This window comes from Phodopus roborovskii, unplaced genomic scaffold, assembly GCF_943737965.1.
Source record: "Phodopus roborovskii unplaced genomic scaffold, PHOROB, whole genome shotgun sequence".
Lineage (NCBI taxonomy): Eukaryota > Metazoa > Chordata > Mammalia > Rodentia > Cricetidae > Phodopus > Phodopus roborovskii.
In genome coordinates, this window is record NW_026126515.1 from 9,529,605 (window position 1) to 9,549,309 (window position 19,705).

A 19,705-nucleotide genomic window follows, 5' to 3' on the forward strand; every position below is an offset into this window, starting at 1 on the left:
AGACATGAGATGATAGGAAGGACACTATTGGAACATTGCTGGTTGCACTACTATGTGAAAGAAATTTGGGGGGTTTTCTTTTTTAAAACATTTATGTGTAGTTCTAAGTGTATGTACATGCCCCATTTTTGTGCAGTGGCCAAGAAATTCAGAGGCGGGTGTCAGCCCGGTGGAATTCAAGTAACAGATGGTTGTAAGCCGCCTAGTATGTGTGCTGGGAACTGAACCCTGGTCCTATGGAATATCAGAAAGTGCTTTTAACTGAATAGCTATCTCTCCAGCACCCAGATGGTTTTCTTATTATCAAAAATATCATATATTTGGCCTGATGGTGAATATATCATTTCTACTCAAAATAAATTAGGCAGGCTGAACTATATGACTTCAGCCTCCATAAATTAACCAGTAAAGATAATGCTTTCTCATACATCATAGAAAGCATTAAAACATACCAAAACAGCATCACCAGTAACATGACAGTGTCCTGCAAGTTTAGCTCACCATATCTAAGTAAACATGCTCAAGAGGAATGGGCACAGGTGAGCTGAATCCTTATTTCTGTTTTAGTCATGTTTAGTTTAGTAGTATTGCTGGTTGAGTGGAGATGTCAAGAGCATGGCTGAAGATAGGAACCTGAGCATCTGAAGAGTTACATTGTTCAAGATGCAAATTTGAACAATAATGGTGTATATGTTACATTTAGTTTAACAGGAATCATAAAGTATGGTAGAGATCAAAAAATGTCTAAAGAGAAGCTCTTAGGTGCTCAACAGGAAGAACTCTTCTAGAGGAGATGCCAGTGAAAGAAACTGATAGAGGTTCTAATAATTTTAGATACAGAGACTGCTTTAAACATCATTGATAAGTAAATATTACAAGAAGCAGGGGTGTTGAAAGGTTCAGCGAATTGAGGCTTAAACATTGGTCTGGGAAAGCTATTAGTCATACTAGTGTAGTGTGGAAAAGAGACTTCCTTGGCAGGTGGTTTGCTTTCTTGTTTGTTTTAAAGACAGGGTCTAGCTCTGTCACCCAGCCAGTCCTGGCTCTTTCAGCCATCTGATCTTAGATGCTTGAGTGCTGTGGTTCTAGGTGTGAATCACGACACCAGCTGAATTGAGAAAAAAAATGACATTTGCACAGTAGTTAGAAGTTTGGGAAGTTTTTGGAAGAGTTGCTATAATCAGAGCTGTGCAGAGGTGTGGCAGGTATTCCTTTGTCCAACTAACCAACTTCCAAATAATGACACAGAGATATCTTATTAATTGTGAAGACTTGGCCTATAGCTTAGGTTTGTTTCTAACTCATTCTTATAATTAACCCATTTCTGTTCATCTACATCCTATCACATGGCTCATGACTGTTACCTTTCCTTCTTTATGTCTTGATCCCTTGCATATAGGTGGTGACTCTGCTTTCTACTTCCCAGCATTCTCTCTGCCCCCCCCCAATTCTGCCCAGCTAATTGGCTATTGAGCTTTTTATTAAACCTATCCAAGTGACATATCTTAACAGTGTACAAAAAGATTATTGTACAACATAGTGGGATCTGTGGTAAGGAACACAGTTCCAAAAAGGTAAGAGGTCAAAAGGTAGAAGGATCGCATGCAAGAACATTTTATCCTATAAATACATTGTAACATAAGTACATTGGCTTACTAGGAAGGCATCAAGGTGAAGAACACTCAGGTATTAGCTGGAAATATGAATATGAATACATAAATGCAACATGTCTTTACATAATTAAACACATACCCTTACATCATTAAACAAATGCAACATAAACAAATGTCACATATCTTTGCCGAGTAAAAATAATATTTCACAACAGCATATTATGTGTGTGTGGTCAATTAAAAATGTTGTGAGTTTGAACAGATCCTTGGAACTTGCTAAACCTGATTTCTTTCCTGAAAAATGAGATGGCTGTGGTGAGGCACATAAGGCATGTTAAAGTTCTAGGCCCCAGCTAATCATAGTCACCAGGCTCAGATGAAGAACTGGGTGCCTTAACATGAAAACAGCACAGTGACCTGAGAGTACAATGATCATAGAGCCTTCAACAAATGGAAAAGCCATGCTAGCTTTACATCTTTAAATTTCCTAGAACTTTCCCCCATTCTCCACTCTTGTCATGGACTCTGCTGACTATGGATTTCTTTCTTTTACTTTAGTTTTTCTTTTGTCATGTTTTGTATGTACTGCATGTGAGTATGCTTCATAAAATTGAGGAGCCCAAACCATAGAGATACATTTTCATGATGGTTTTACAGTTCAAAGACTAGTTGCAACAGAAGAGTGAATTCCTGCTATTAATAAGGCTAGAAAGAACTTTTATATTTATGGTTGTGAGCCTAGCCTTTAATGGCTGAGCTAACCCTCCAGCCCTAGAAAGCAGTTCATGGATAGCAAACACCATGTTCATGGATACAAATAGGCCACGTTCTGGGGATTTATTGCAAGTACAACCCTATCAGGGGGTAGGGAAAGAACAGAGAGTCTATTAATCTTGTATGGTTTTGATAACAAACAACCACAGTCTTGAGTGCTTAAAGGCCAGAAATGTATTCATTCTGTCACAATTCTGAAATCCAAGGTCAGTTTCACTGTGCTGAACTCAAAGGTGCCAGCAGAACTGTGCTCTCCTAGAGTCTAAGTTAGTCTTTTACATCATCCATGTTGGCTAGTCCATCTCTTGGCTCATGGCTGCGTTCTTTCAGTCTGTATGACATCTTCAGATTGTCTTCTCCTAAAAGGATACAGGTGATGCCATTAGGGCCCATCTGGAAAATACAGGATCATCTATACAAAGACTTTGTATCCCAAATAAGAGAATATTTATAGGTTTCAGCACTTACGATTCTGACATACTTGAGGACCATTATTCAGATTCTTTCAAAGGCAGATGTCTTCCCACTTTACAGACTCCAAGTATTTGATCTCCTAGGGATATTTTTTACAATCATACCCCATAAGTAAACAAAGTGATGGCCCATTTGAAATAAGCCAGAGGCTGCTGTCAGGAAAGGTCTGATTTAGGTCACCCAAATGCCCCTGAACAGATGTGTATGGCAACATTCCCAGCTCTCATTATGAAAATAAACCATTAATTATACTGACTGAGGAGCCCATGAGTAACAGGAAGAGCCAGTCTGAGTTCTGGACAAGGAATCAGTGGCAGCCAGTTCCTACCAGCTGGCTGATGTGAGTGGACAGTAGTCCAGATCTGTGGGAACAGGTGTGCTCAGCTGGCCTGGTACACACTCTTCTGTGTTCTGGCCATCTGTTCCATGAGGAAAGTCACAAAGGGTATAGGAGGTCTCTGACAGAGAAGTTGAGATGACATCAGGAGAGTCCTGTGGGCATGAGTGAGCCACCATGCAAGATCAGAGCAGGGATTTCCACTTACAAAAATACTTTCATATTTGAAATTGGGATGCAGTCACTTTCTTACTTATTCCTCACCTTTCCAACCCTCTTGCAATCCATGAAAGTGCTGGGTCCAGTGGAGAGCCTCTTCGGTTGCTGTGTGTGCTTTATTCAAAGACATTTGGTTGTAATACATCAGTTTTGGCATGTGAATGAGAGATGAATTTTTCCAGTGTCTCTTTGTTTTAAGTCCACCCTCTGAGGGAAGGAAGAATCTTAAAGAAACCTCAATTTGCTGCATGTCATAGGATGCTGTTAATTGTCCAGTAGCAAACTATGAAGCCAGACTCACCTTCATTTCCATTCTGATTTCATGACCTACTCCTGGCATAATCCTAGATTTGCAATTCCTACATTTTCTTTCACTATACAATGAAGATGGTAGTCGTAGATTGTTGCAGTGCACCAGGAACTAGTCTATGTATGCCGGCTAAACAATTTTTATCTTTATAACAACTTTTTAGGTAAATATACAATGCCCCACTTCAAAGTTGAAGAAATTTTTTTTTACACAGTAACAACGTGAACCTAGATAGTTTGATTTTAGAATATGTGATATGAACTCTATTTTACATGCCTTTAAATTGTGATGATCAAAAATTGTGACATTTACCTCAGATAATTTTGAAAAGTTCCAAGTTATACTTATTTTCCAATGGGTTTTAATAGTGCTCCCATTTATTGTCAACACTATTTGCTGTCTTGGCTTAATTATTTTTCCCAATCAGGATTAAATAATTTATTGTATGTAAAACACTAACAACTGATCAATGAGGAAACCCTCTGTTCAGGTTAGTTACGAACCGCACTGCCTCATCAAGAATCATCCCACATCCAGGACCCTGGATAAAGCAAGTTCAATAAATGAGGTTCTGCAAGTATACTTCCCTCTATTGTAGGAGGCATTGCCTATTGATCTCAGCATAAGTCTTTCCTTCTTCATTTCCTAGGGAGCCACTCTTAATTACTCAAATTTGACATGTGAAATTAATTACTTGCTGTTCCTATTGCATTGACTCCAAGAGCCCAAGCTCCCAGGGTATGGAAAATCTGAATTCAAACTGAGCTATTATGGCTTCTCTATCTATATTAAAACTAATACTGGACTTTGAAAAGGATAGTAATTTTGAACCTTTTTTAGGCATCCTAGTTTTTTGAGAAATATTTCCTCAAATATTCCTATTTAACTGTTTTATATAACTATAACTTTATATAGTTTATATAACTATAAAGAAATTTAATTTAAGTAGTGATACCCTGCCTTAAATTGATATTGAAATACTATAGAGGTGGTTTAATAAATAAAGAAGAGGAGAGAGTTGCTGCAGGAATTATAGTAGGCACCAGAGAGTAAGTACTTGGAAGGATGTCTTTGAATGTGATTTGTGTAACTGGTAGTGAAATTCATTTTAGGTAGGTAGGTTGTACATAGCGTAAGGGACATCTAGTGGTTTATAGAGTTCTCTGAAGATTTCGAAAACATGGTATAAAGTCACAGGTAAGTTCAGGCTGAGATCATCACCTCGGTTGGTTTATTTTTTTTCCTGAAAGAACATGAAATTGTGTGGGGAGAGAGGTGGGGAGTATGTAGGAGGAGGTGGGGGAAAGGAAAATATAATCACAATAATCAGACAAAAACATTAAATGAAAAAATAAAATTGATTGAGTCCTTGAAAGGACAAATGACATTTTAGTGTAAAGTTAATGAAGAATAAAGAAGAAAGGAAAAAAAAAAACAGCCTTAGTATTTCAGTCTATCTTGTCATCTTGTCAACTGGACCCAATTCTCATTTGCTGTCTTCTGCACCAGATTGAAGATAATTCTGTTATCAGCTACCTGCCAGCATGTTGTATTTTCCCACCATTTCCCCCACATTGTCTACTGATTATAGAGGTGCCTCTTTGAACCACTTTGAAAAGCCATCTGATTAGGATGTTCATTAGGCTAGAAGCAGAACTATTTAGGTGGTCATATAAGAAATAGTTTGTAATATCTTTTGACAGGCAGACCCTCATTGGATGTTGCTCAGCCATGAAGAAGCCCCTAAGCTCTGATGTATATGTATTTAAATAGACATAGGTATGTAATATTCAATAAAGGGATGTATTGTATGAACATGTCTTCTTAACCCCAGCCATTCTTGGGGAAAAAAGACTGTCTCCATGGTTCTGAACCAGCTGCATCATCTTCTGCACTGCTTAGAATACCTGCCTGTCTGATACATTGCTGTTGTTTTAGTTCAACATTGCCAGAATCCTTGAGGATCCTGTTTCATTAAACATTTTAATAGAATTTTATACTCCTCTGCCTTCAGACCTTTTATATAATCCCTATCTCCAAATTCTATTGTCATCTACCTCTTTTCACTTTAGCTGCTGATAGTTCACAGTTACTAGTTATGGGCAAAAGCTTAATTTCTGGGATTGATTTCTGCTCTTTGGCTTTGGATACAGAAGATAATAGCTCTGAAGTGGCATTTCAAGATATCCACATGCAGATGACAAGTCCATGGTTCATTGTCTTAAAAGTTTATAGTGACCCTTTAGCATGCTCCAGAGTGGAAGGCAGGGTTGGTGTTAATCTTTGGCAGCTAATCTCCTAGAAGATCTTGATAGAATCTATGATTGAGTTTTGTACATTTTCCCATTAGTGTTTCACCAAGGCATATAAAATACTAACAACTACCACTCTAGAGTACAGAGATTTACATATAGGTAGCCAGCCTTATAGCACATTTCCTCAGTATGTACACTGGTGAAAATGTAACTAAATATTTAGTGGTCCCATAAGATACCTTTTACCTGCCTGCAATTCTTCAGTGCTCTACAATCTCATCACTTACTGTTAGCAGAATGAACCTAGAGGTTTCTTTATTGATTGTGGTGAGCACTATCTTAGAGGTGTTAGCAAGCAGTCAGGTGACCTTACTGGTTTCTTTTTACTCTCCATATACCTCTACTTCATCATGTATATATGTATTTTCTGTCAAGTGCTTGGAGACATAGAAAGGAAAGGCATGATTTACACTGCTTGTGAAAATGTCAGCTTACCAGGAGAGACAGACAACAGCAGTTATTACATGGAGCCATTGGGCTGCTGGGAAGGGAGCTGGACTGCCAGAGGCCTTGTAATAAATAAGGACACTGGAAAGTTCTCAAGGATGGGTTACTTAAGCCATGAATCATATGGCCAATAGCAATTATCCAGAAAAACCAAGTAAGATCAATCTCTGTGATAATGAGTTGGAAGAAATGCATAGTTGATATGACAATGAAGTGGGAACTAGAGAGGCAGGGTCTTCTATATAAAGTTAAAAAAAATCTTCATTTAATCTGAAATTGGCAAGGAACGATTGGAAAGTTTTTTTTTTAACTATGGTGATTGGAGACATTTCTAGACTTTGAAATAAAAATAACATAGTATATTCCTTGTAATTCCGGAAGCCACCATTTCAATTCTGTCACCTTTCTAATCAAACTGCGGAAGACTTCCTTTATGCTCTAATAGGCCCCTCTTTTATCATCAATTGCATAATTTAAGTATTTTTAGAGCCTTTGAAAATCAGTTACCACCTACTCATCTGATTTTAGTTTCTCTGCCCTGTGACATGAAACTTCTACTCAGTCTGGCCTGTGCACTCATGAAATATTCTAAGGTAGAAAGAGAATGCAGGCATTCATTGGGTATGTATGCCTACTTAGTGCATAGGAAAAGACAAGACATGAAAGTAGATGTATAGTGACTCTCTACTATGTACCAGGGATTTTACTAATTCTTGAGGGTGCACTGATTATCCTATCAGGAATGCACTGTTTCTGTTTATAAATCTCACGATATAAGGTTTTAACAGTGTCACTACTAGAAAATATAGGGGAGATCCAGTTTGCATCAAGTTTCTAATCGCATGCCCTTGAGCATCAATCAGAGAGACAAATATATCTCACTGCAATTCTGCTTCTGAAAATATCTCCATTCTAAGCATCCCCCATCCTATTGACGATGGCTGTTCTTGTGCTCTTTGTATCCTCCATGGTCAAGAGCTAAAGGTCTAAAGGTTCCTTAAAACCTTTGAATGGATTGTATTCTTTGTAGTACTTTAATATTGGAGGACAATTTTATTAAGTTGGACTTTTTCTTAGATGATAAATGTAGAGAATAGTTCCTCTTAATTTCATGAGGATTTCTTTGAAAAGAGTTCCAAAGCTTCCTCCATGTCAAATGGAAAAGATAAAGTAGAATGTAATGACATCCGTTACTAAGGAATACCATTCTCCAGTATGGAGTTAGAGGATTATCTTTGCTAATGTGGATCAAAGAAATGGGTTTTCTGTGCCATTGTGACCCGATCAGGCAAATAAATGTGTAAGCCTACATGTAACTGGAATACATATAGCGTTGATTTGCATAGTGAGTCATTTCTGCTGACATTGTAGTTCTTTGGTCCATGGGGGTAGATCCATGAAGCCTGATTCACAGTTCTCTCTCTCTCTCCTTCCCTCCCTCTCTCTCTCTCTCTCTCTCTCTCTCTCTCTCTCTCTCTCTCTCTCTCTGTCCCTGTCTCTTCTCCTTTTCTGTGCACACTGGCCCACATGTCTGGGTAACTTTATTCAGAATGGCATTGGTATTAGTACTTTGCTATTCAACATCCGCTTGTCTGTCATTACAGTTTTCCCTATATCCCTTTTACCTTTTCCTAGCCAAACTCTCACAGATAGTACCTTAGATCAGAGTTCACAGGCTGGTGGGTGGGTCCTACTTGGACTCGACTTGTAGATGTGTTTCATTTGATCTATAGCCTACTAGGTCACAAAACATTTAAAAGATATTTAGTTACTTGTCAACAGTATTCTTCTGATTTCAAGTTTAGCTGGAATCTTTTTGACCTTTTATTTTGATCTCTAGAACTGAGATTTTTTTTTTTCTGGCTCCTGCTTGTATGTCTGAAACTCAGTTTTCATTCCCCTTTTTATGGTTTTGGTGTTTGTTTTTTATTTATCTATTATTTTAATCTTTGGAAAATTCTGGCCAATGGTCTCAAAATCTAAAGCATGTAAATAGCACGCACTACAGTATGTAGCAGCTGGGATTTTGAGCACCAGGTTGGATGTCAACTGCTTCTCAGCAGGCAGAGGGAGTTTATTGACCCCTGTTAGCAAGACTGTAGTTGCAGATGTGATCTTGGCCATGCCAAATTTTGGGTTCTTCTGACTTTGGAAGCTAAGAGGACCATCTGCTGCCACATTTGTGCTTGGACTTCACTGTCAGAGTTTGGTTAGTTAGTACAATGTGATAGAAAATGATGTTAAGTCTGTGTATGAGAGAGAGAGAGGCCACCATGTATGTATCATATGACATGCCATAAATATCACGGTAAATGATTAATATATATAATTTATTTTATACACAAATATTTAATTCAGAAGCTTGTTAATCCAAGTGTATCATTAGCTGTAACTCTGCCTTTGGGTCTGACAATACATTTAAAACTCACCCTGTGACAATGATCTTTCTTCTAATGACTCCATGCCATGTTAGCCTGTCTGTTGATTTAATTTATTACTTTTCACAGAAAATAACATTTACTCACGTAGGAGCAGGAACTATGGCAGATAATTTCATATAGAATAATATTATCTCATGTATTTCTTATAGTCCTTTAAGGTAGAATTTGCCATCTATATTATCCCTTGTCTCTAGTCTGAGTCAAGTCACATGCTTTGTTCAATGCTAAAGGGACTCCTTAGTCAATGATCCCAATGGCCCTATGCTGCCACTTGAGTCTAGTATATAATTTAGTAAAGGTATGGGGATTTATTGAGCATCAGACTCTAAAAGTTATAGTGTATATGTTTGGTAATTTGCAGTTTTGCTTATAACGTATTTGAGATTTATTGAGACGATCAGACTGAACTTATTTTATAGTAACAAAGCTAATTGTTTTAAGTGACAGATGAGGAGAAGGCTATTATTCAGTGTAAGGAGAAATCACGGCTGACCCGAATCATCAATTGCCATGGCACAGAAGGAAAAGTGGCAGAGATAGTAGGCTCTATGATTCTGTGGAGACCCCAAAACCAGGACTCTTCTGCAGTTCTTCTTATTTGTTTCTTGACCCTGAGGAGTGTCATGTAATGATGACATTAGCTTTTTCTAAAAGCTGTGGCATTCTGGAAGCTAGAGTCTAAAAGCTCATACTGCTATTATCTATTCTCAAAGGACTAAATTGGGATGGTGGATAAAATGCCTTTGTTTTAGGTTCTTAGAGGCTCCACATGTAGAAATGAAGCAGAAACACTGTATTGATATTTGTAGTTAGCATTGCTCCGATTAAGGTACCCTGAGGGTTGCTTCTCCAGTACCAAATTTGTACCTCTTAATGCCTCTGAATGTCTTTAATGACCACACTTTCAAACACCCTCCAAAGACCTGGATCAACACAGTGGCGCTCAGTGGCTAAGTCACATACACACCTATAAATGATCTTAATACTGACTGGGTGAGCTTACTGAACTTGTCCCACATGTGGACCACCATCACCCAGCATGGTGAATTCTTAAATACCTGCCTTACAACTCAATAATCATGAAATAATTTAATTTTAAAATTCAGCATGCACAGATAAAGATATGAGGCAGTAGGGCAAAAATCTTCATCACTTACTGGCAATATAAGGGTTTTGATTTTTTAAATGGTGAGATCAGCTTAGGTAGAAAGGTGTGGGTTGACTTTGGATGGAGGTCACAGGGGAGGAGTGCTATTTCCACACTTGGGAGAAGAGAGAGAAAACAGCAGTCCAAGAGACAGATGAGCAAAGATAGAGCCTTACTAATACAAGATCCATAGCAAAAGTTTCCAAGATGACCCTGACAGACCTGCTTGAGAGGGATCCTGATAGGTACAAGGAACTTTGGGTGTCAAGATAAATTTTATATACTACTGAGGGATTTCTGCTTTATGTATAAATTTGGCCTAGTAAAGAGTCTAAAATTGACCATTCCTGGAGCATATCCTTGCCCCAGTGGAAGAAGAGAGTTGGAGAGTCAAGTCCTGGCTATAATCTTCCTTGGCTATGTGACTTTCATCTAGCATCTATCTTCCTCAGCATCTGTCAGCAATATGGGACTAATATCAATATTTTCAGCTACATATTATAGACAACATATAGCAGTGTATACCAGTGTTTTTCAAAGAGGCTGACACACTATAGACTCTCCATAGGGGGTAACTACTATTATTATATTGCTTTCACACCCATAGTTTATCTATATGCATCTGTCTAATGGTCATAGAGGGAAACAAGTATATTTGTTCAAAGAGACCTTGTCTTAAACCTTTGTTATTAATTCTTTCCCCAGCTTTTCTCCTAAACATGAGTTATAAGTGTAAACAGTAGCCTTTGCAAATCCATGGGTGGGGCAGTTAAGACCCACTTGTCATTCTTATACTCTGCTTCTCTGCTGTGTGACATCTTCCCCCATGGGGCACCATTTCTACTTATTTTTAATTGCTTCTTGCCAGGACAGCTTGTCAACCAAGGCTGCTTTCTGTCACTTGATGCCACTTGCGTAGTTCAGTCCATCAGTTGGAGACATTTGTTTAATGAGAACCAGATTTTCCAGAACCCTATACCAATGTTAATTCACCTTGGACAAAGGTCTGGCCAGGCTTCCTGTTTCATGCCCCAGTACACTCAACCAAGGCATCAGTATTTTTCTGCCAAGCTATGGCATGGTTCTGCTTTGAGTATTTAGGAGGGGAAGGGATGATGACAGCAGTAGAGCTAGTCAGTTGAGTGTCTCAGGGCTGCAAGATATTTGCCCACCTATCCCTTTCTTCTTAGTAGCAGCTATTCTGTGGAATCTCACTTTGGAGCCACTTGTTTCCAGTAGAGTTCCAACACTGCTGCAATCAAGATGTAGCATTACTTTTCTCTAGATACTTTTCTCTAGATTTTTGTGCCAGTTGAGAAGTTGCTGTGTTAGACAATGTATGACATTCAATGTCTTCATGACATTAACTAGGAATAACAAAGGTCATTGTGAAGGTATGGATTGAGGAGATGAATACAATTAAGATTCAGAAAGAATACTTTACTGTCAGCAAGGGAAGATACTGTTTGTTTTTTTCACCATTGAAGAAATGCTACATACACAGAGAAGCAATTTTGAGCTTATGATAGAGAGCTTGCATACCAAGAGGCTTTGACAGAAGTCAAGTTATCACCAACCACCTTCTGCCCCTGATTTTCCTGACCATTTCTTCAGAAATCTGCCTTCTGCTTATCATTGTCAATCCAGGGCTCAACAATGCTTTCTTCCCATGGAAGAATTGGTCTTCATATTCATTTAAAAGACATTTGGCTTTTAACTTTCTGTCTTGGATCCCTGTGAGAACAGCTGCTTGAGCTTTCTATTTATTGTTCAGGGGGCCAAGCCTCCTCTTTCTCTTTTGGGTGAGTTATTGCTTCCCACTAATAGCTTTTACAAGGAGAAAAGCCAAAGGTATTTTATTCAGATACAGAGCAAAGCAGAGCTTGGTTTCCATAAAGAGACCACACATGCTAGGGCATTATAGTGGGGATAAGAAAGGAGACACTGCCAATCAAACTGTGATTGTTTCTTTTATGATGTGTTCATTTGAGTGGTTGCCTGAGGATCCTGCTGTATATTATTCTCTGTTCATGGCCACTCTGGTGGAACTAAAATAAGAAATTCAGCTTTTGAACTAGGAAGCTGATCATATCTGACTTTCTACAATATCAATAAGAAGCTTTCTGGGTGCAGGTGGCAGTACCAGTAAATATGTGGGCAGTGCTGCCTATGAACTCTGGAATAAATGCTTGAATCTGAGTTCTGCTCTACATGTAGCAGTATTATGCCTCTGAGCTAGTTTTTAGCTATCTTCTGTGTCTACAAAATTAAGGAATGATTCCAGGTTTGCCAAATGGGTAGTGTCTGGTGGGATGGTAGATGATAATACTTTACTATAGACCTTGGTGTTAGGTATCTCTTAAGTGTTAAAAATCATTACTATTCTCAATAGTACTGACTATGGTTAGATCTACTGTCAAGGTTACATAATAGGTGAAGAATTTCCAATGCTTTGTCATAGTTGCAGATCACATTGGCTGTATTTGTTTAAAGTCAAGAGCTGTGCCTGATTATTTCCTGGTGACAGGTTAGAGGAGAGAAACAGTCAGTAGTTGGATGTTACAGAACAAATGATATGGATAAAAATGATACATTCAATTAATGTTTTCTCACTGCAATAGAATGGACAATGAAGCTGATTTTGGCTCCAAAGCCTTGTTGCTTTATTGAAAGTGAAAATTAGACAGGTATGTGCAGAAGATGATATAAGATTAACAGTAACTTCCACAACCAACTCCCCCCCCCAAATAGCTGTGACTTTCGTACACTTCCTGCATGACATCTCTAAGTGCTTTACATCTCTTAAGTCTTTCTTCTTCCCAAATCAGTTTTCTCTTCAACTCCCATTGATAAACAGGAAATAGACAGAAATTGTCCGAAGTTGCATACCTTCGCCATTTGTCATGATTGGTATTATTTTATGGATGTGATGCCATTCAAAAATTGGACCACTGAAATACTACATGAAAAAAGTCATCTCTGGAGCTAGAGAGATCACTCAGCAGATAAAATCTTTGCTACGAAAGTGTGTGGACCTGAGTCCAGACTCCCCCAAACCCACATATAAACCTAGAAACAGTGGTGTGTATATGTAATCACCATATACCTTAGGTGAGATAAAAACAGAGACAGACCTGATAAACAGCAATAAAGAGGAGGTCTTGTTTCAATTAAGTTGGAAAATGAGGACCAGTGCCTGTAGGTGTCTTCTACCCTCCATATGCATGTGGTGACACATACGCACTTGTACTTATGCACAAGACCACACACACACACACACACACACACACACACACACACACACACACACGATAGGGAGTCATATAATAAGAGTAAATAGTTCTGAGGAATCTAGATTAATCTCTGTGTTAGTTCAAGTTTGAAAAGTCATAGCAGACTCTTTCATTTTTAGTTGACATTCTCACTTTCCCCTCCCACACACCCACTCTATTTGAGGCTGTGACCATGACTGTAACGAGTATGGTTTTTCTGCCTGCCGCCGCCCGGTCTTGTCCTGCCACTGCGCCAGCCCCAAATAATGCACAGAGACTCTGTATTTGATACAATGCTGTTGGCCCTGTTACTTGTTTCTTATCGGCTAGCTCTGCCTTAATTATTAACCCATTTCTGATGACCTATGTATTTCTCTTACCGGGGAGCCGGCAGCATACTGCTTTCTCCAGACTCTCCATCTTGACTCCTCCTTCCTACTTCCTATTTCCTCCTTGTCTCCTAGTCCCTCCTATCTTCCTTTCCTATTGGCCAACAGTGCTTTATTATTAACCAGTATGAGAAACATATATACATAATGGCATCTCCCATCACATGACCATGTGAAAGTGGACTGTAGGGGAAGAACACAGAGACAGAGATCCCTGATGTACCTCTTATAGGACAAATTAATCTCTGGTATAAACTGTTTTAAAATTTCAGTTCTCATATAAGTATATGTCCCCAACTGACTAAAGTGAGGTATCTTCCTTTGCCTCTGTATCAAGGACATATTCAATGTGATTATAAAAATGAAGCCCATACCCTCCTCCTAACCTAGCTCTCATTCATTTAAAAAAATCTTTGAGTGTGTTTGTGACATGTGTAAATGTATTAATAAGACATTCTCATGTCACAACATGTGTGTGGAGATGAGAGGACAACCTCAGACACTGATCTTCAACTTCCACCTAGGCTAAGACTCAGTCTCCTTTTTGATGATGTGTATGTCAGGTTACCCAGTTCATGGAATTCAAAGGTTTCTGCTGTCTCTGCCTTGGAATCCAAATATACACTATCACAGCCAGCTGTAAGTGGAAGCTAAGATTCAAACTAGGATCTTTACACTTGTGTGGCAAGCACTTTATCCAGTGAAGAGCCTCAATCAATCACCCTTAAAGGCAATATATCCATACATTTCTAAATAATCAAACAAAACATGAGGCTATTGTGAAAATGTAACTCTCCAAGTCCTGAATATTACAAACATACTTTATACTTCTACAAACCTATGTTTATGTGACTCTCAATTTTCATACAATGGTTAGGTAATTATCACTTGTCCTACTTCTAACTTCACTTAACAAAATGACTTGGAAAGATTCATAAAAATCAGAGGCAATACTTAATTTTAAAAGACAGCATTGTATTCCATTATAGAGTTGTGTAATCTGTTATTGATGGGCATTAAAGTTGTCAGTGACCTTTTACCAAGGATATTTTAGTAAATATATTTGTATTTTGTACCTGCATAACTCAGCGTCTCTTGAATTTTGCTCATAAATTCATGCTAATAATTTTAGGACATACAGAAACTGGTTACAAGGAAAAAGACAGAAGGCACACAGTGGCAATGTAGAGACTCATTCTGAGCTTGTAGATGCCTCAGACATCTCTTGGAGTGATTTTTTTTTTGATGAGTCTTTTGTTTCACATGTTGTTTCAGACCATTATGTACTGAAGATGCTTCAGACCCTTTTCCTGGATGTCCAATGAGTGATGGATTGATACTGTTTGCAAGATTGATTCATATGGCACTTTCCTTTGGCTTTTGACAGGTTGTTTATAAGAATAATGACATCCGTCTAGAGCTGTCTCGCTTGGCCCGGATTGGGGACACCAAGATGAAAATTTATGGTGAAGTTGTGTTCAAATGTGAAAATGTGGCCACACTGGATCCCATCAACTTCGAAACCCCAGAGGCTTACATCAGCTTGCCCAAGTGGAACACCAAACGCATGGGTTCCATCTCCTTTGACTTTCGCACCACTGAGCCCAATGGCCTGATTCTCTTCACTCATGGGAAACCCCAAGAAAGAAAAGATGTCCGGAGCCAAAAGAACACAAAAGTTGACTTCTTTGCTGTGGAACTTCTCGATGGCAACCTATATTTGCTACTTGATATGGGCTCAGGCACCATCAAAGTGAAGGCCACTCAGAAGAAAGCCAATGATGGGGAATGGTACCATGTGGACATTCAGCGTGATGGCAGATCAGGTAAAGAAGGCTTAGGACTCAGACTAGATGAAAGCAGACTTTACGTATTTACTATAATAATCACTTGCATGCTTAGAGATCCCCCACTACTCTCTCTAATAGCTGTTATAAAATGAGATGTTATGGATTAGATGCCTGTCTTGTGGACCACTAGCACTGTTAGCTTCTCTATCATTCTGCCCAATGGTTTTAATGATAGTGCTAAGACCCTTGCATCATGAATGACTTTATATGTGGCATTTCTGTTGCTACCGCAGGGACTGTCATGGAATGACATTCCCCTACTCTTTCTCCTCCTCTCATTTAACACTATGGAAACTGACTATGACATCACAGACATTTATATTATGTGATTACTCTCTGGGATAAGCTCCATTGCAAGAGTTTATACAATGATAGCCCTTCAATAATTGGCAACAGTCATGTTGCAAGGAGGAATTATGACAAGAAATGAAACAGCAAATTGATTTTTCCTGAAGTCATGTTCAATTTAAAGCCTTCCTTTGGTTTGAAAGCCTGTATTTCACTCCTGCTCAGACCTCACTAACTCCCCATTCCTCTTCATAACCTTTTACATTTGGTTTAAATGGCTTTGTTTGTTTCTGTAGCTGCAGATCAAACAAACTAGCCCCAGGCAGTACATAGCTACTCTGGAAGACTAACAAAAAAGAGTGTTGGGAGTAGGCAGCAATAGAAAATCTGTGCTGTTGAATGCCTGAATAGTCAGCCTGGATTTCTAAGGACCCTCTGGCAATGATGGTCATATTCTATGTTATCAGTAGGGGTGTTCCCCCAAGAGGACTGGTATGGAATCTGGATTTCAGGCTCATTTCCTGATTCCTCATCTGGGTAGCACATATACAAGATGGGTTTTAGCTTCATTTGCTATAGTTGTATGGATTACTTCAGTGAACACAGATGAGTCTTAATTTGGGAGATTTTATGTCTAGGTCCCCTTGACTAATATTACAAAGCAAGAGGTCTTCCATCCCCACCCCACTTCCCTGCAAAAAAAAATTGAAACCAGAAATGGCTGTGTTTCCATGGAATGCCAACTTTTCTGTGTAATTTTCCAGCTAGGAGGGTGGCAGAGATGAGTGGCCCTGCCCTCGGGAAGATCTGGATGGGGTCTATGCAGAATGTAGTCAGTGGCAGATTGTGGCCTTAGATGTTTTACTGAACAGTAGGTTTCTCTATTGATTGTCTAAAACTCTGATCAGAACTAAGAGGCTTCAAATTAAATGTGCCTGCTGAACAAGAATGAACAGTTTGCGATGTTTTTAAAGAAAAACACAAAAAAATTAATTTATCTAGTGGTTAAATTTCTCTCTTAAGTTTATCAATAACATGCCATCTGGGGCAGCACTAGAACACTGTCTCAGAGTTCTCTATAAAACACTGTTGTTGATTAAGACAATGTGTCAACATGTGCTATGCTTGAAGAGTTTTATGTGTGCTTAACTATGTCCTTGCTATGACTTAGCAGTGACACACAGGTGTTCCAAGAAAGCTAGTATACAGAAAGACGGCATGTATTTATTTTGGTTATTCCCATTGCAAATTGCCTTTTCTAGTTGTACTTTTTAGGATTACTATTGTTGTGATGAAACATCATGGCAATGGCAACTTGGGGAGGAAAGGGTTTGTTTTACTCACAATTCCATTTCATTGAGGGCAGAAACTCAAACAGGGCAGGAATCTGGTGGCAGAAACTTTGACACAGGGCATGGAAGGATGCTGTTAACTGGCATAGTCCTCACGGTGTGTTTAGCCTGATTTCTTATAGAAGGACTCAAGACCAAGACCGTGTGATCAGGGAAGTCACCACCCACAAGAGGTTGGAACTTCTCCCATCAATCACTAATTAAGAAAATGCCCTACAGGCTTACAGCCTGATCCTATGAAGGCATTTTCTCAACTGATGTTCCCTCCTCTCAGATGACTTTAGCTTGTGTCAAGTTGACATAAAATTATCCCGTTCAATAGTATAGCTGTCCTGGTTTGCATTTTTAGAACTATCAGGGGATTTATTTCTGGAAATAAATTTGAATTTCTGGAGCCTTTAATTTCATATGTGTAAGCTACATCTGGTCAGTCTTGAAGAAGTGCTGCTGATTGACTGATGATTGATCAAAGCCTATACAATTTATTAGGTAAACAATTAGTTCAGGAAATATTACTTTTCATCATGATCTATGAATCTTCATTTCTTTGTGAAGATATTTTCTAGTATTTTTTTCCAAGTGAAAGATGATCAAGAAAACATTTTATCATCACCCCTCAGTGGAGCCAATGAGTCTTAGAAGCCAATAAGTGCATTAAAAATGTGTTCAGCCATATATTATGAGCATAGGCTTCCCATGGTATACATTCCAAGTTCCAAATTTCTAATTGCTTCTCATACTGTCCATACTTGGCAATCTATATGTTTCTTATTTCAATTACTTTTCTGTTGCTACTATAAAATACCCTGACTAAAGCAACTTGAAGGAGAAATGAATTTTTTGTATTTACTGCTCCAGAGGGACACAGTCAATCATGACAGGGAAGATATACATTAGACAAAGCAAACATGGTGACAGGAACAAGAGGCTGGCCTTTCACCTGCTGCCTAACAGGCAGTTAGGCCAGGCCTTCAAGTCTCAAGGCCTGTCTTTAGTGACCACCCTTCCTTTCCAGACCACCTTTCTTCCAGAAACGATCTGCCTCCTAAAGCTTCCACAACCTTCCAGAGAATTAGCTGGGGACTAATTGTTCAAACACATGAGTGTATTTGGGATGTTTCCCACTCAAATCACATTATCCCACTAATTGATCACATTAGCCCAGTATGAAGAGCTAAGGAAACTTGTATAAGAGAAGAAATTATGAGACACAAATCTCGACTTCTTCCTTGTTTAGAATAACAATTTTATTTATTTTTTGAATATTTCATATTATATAAAATGAATTTTAATTTTTTCCATGCCCTTACTGTCTTCCCCCTACGCCCATTCCCCATGGCTTACCAATCTATTTCCCTGATAACTCTTATTATTGTATTACTAATTATTATTATTATTATTATTAAGTATTCAATAGTCTCCAAGTCAAATTAGTGCTGATCGTGTGTGCATGGGTTTGGGGCCATCCATATTGGGAAACCTATCATTAGCCACATCTATAAAGAAACATGATTCTCCATCCTTTAGCAGCCCTCAGCTGCAATAGCTCCTCAGTCAAGGGAGGAGCCTTGAAAGCTCACCCCTATCCCATGCCAGAATTTTAATGACTCCTACATCATTTTTTTTTTTTGGAGGGAGGAGTCTTAAAAATGCACACAAAGCATGGTTCCTTGGCAGAGTAAAATGTTTCACATTTGAATCTTTACATGTGAGTGCAACACACAAAATGAGTCAGTCAATCAATGTTTTTAAATGCATAAAATGAAAGGTAGGAGAGATGGCTCAGCAGGGTTAACAGCATTTACTGCTTTTGCTGAGGACCCAGGTTTGAGTCCCACATCCACATGGTGTTTCTCAACTTTCCATCAGTTTCAAGGGATTTAACGCCCTCTTCTGACCTGTGCAGGTACTAGGCATACATGTGGTGCACATATATAGATGGATTCAAAACACTTATACATTTTAAAAGTACATAAAATGCTTAAAATGACCACCAGTATATTATTTTGTTGTGTGGGTCTTTGAAATATTAAGAATTAAGTAGGTAAAGCATATTTCTCTGGGACACAACTCCTAAAAAGAGTGAAGGGAGGGTTGCTGACCCAATCCATCCCAGCTCCACACCAGGACCCTTTACGTTCTTTCCATTCTGTTCTCCTGTTGTAATTTGGAGCACATACCATATTACAATCTCTTTTGATCTGCTTCAGTCCTTATGTTGTAATGCTTACTGGCTGAGATAACTGAGGCCCAGACAGGAGAGCCAGAGCAGAGGATGATTAATGGATGGCACAGCCCACTTCTCTCTCCACCTACAAAACATTTCAAGAAGAATACTAAAAAACTAATTCTGGCAGGATGCTCAGATACCATCTTGTTCATCCCCTAATTTTACAGTTCAGGGAACAGAGCTGGAAGGTGCTGAGGGACTATTACAGGGTAGAAAAGTCACTGAATACCCAAGTACTTCTTTCGTT

General features: G+C 38.8%; 1 protein-coding gene across 23 annotated transcripts in view; it reads left to right on the forward strand.

The window, feature by feature from the left end:
* Nrxn3 (neurexin 3) overlaps positions 1-19,705 on the forward strand; it is a 1,441,261-nt gene that overhangs the window by 413,400 nt on the left and 1,008,156 nt on the right. For all 23 annotated transcript variants that reach the window (XR_007835231.1, XR_007835232.1, XM_051196126.1 and 20 more), the window contains one exon: positions 15,126-15,564. Coding sequence is in view for 21 of the 23 variants with exons in the window: in XM_051196126.1 (XP_051052083.1) it covers positions 15,126-15,564 (439 nt within the window). In the remaining 2 variants the exon portion in view is untranslated. The remainder of the gene's footprint in view (positions 1-15,125; positions 15,565-19,705) is intronic.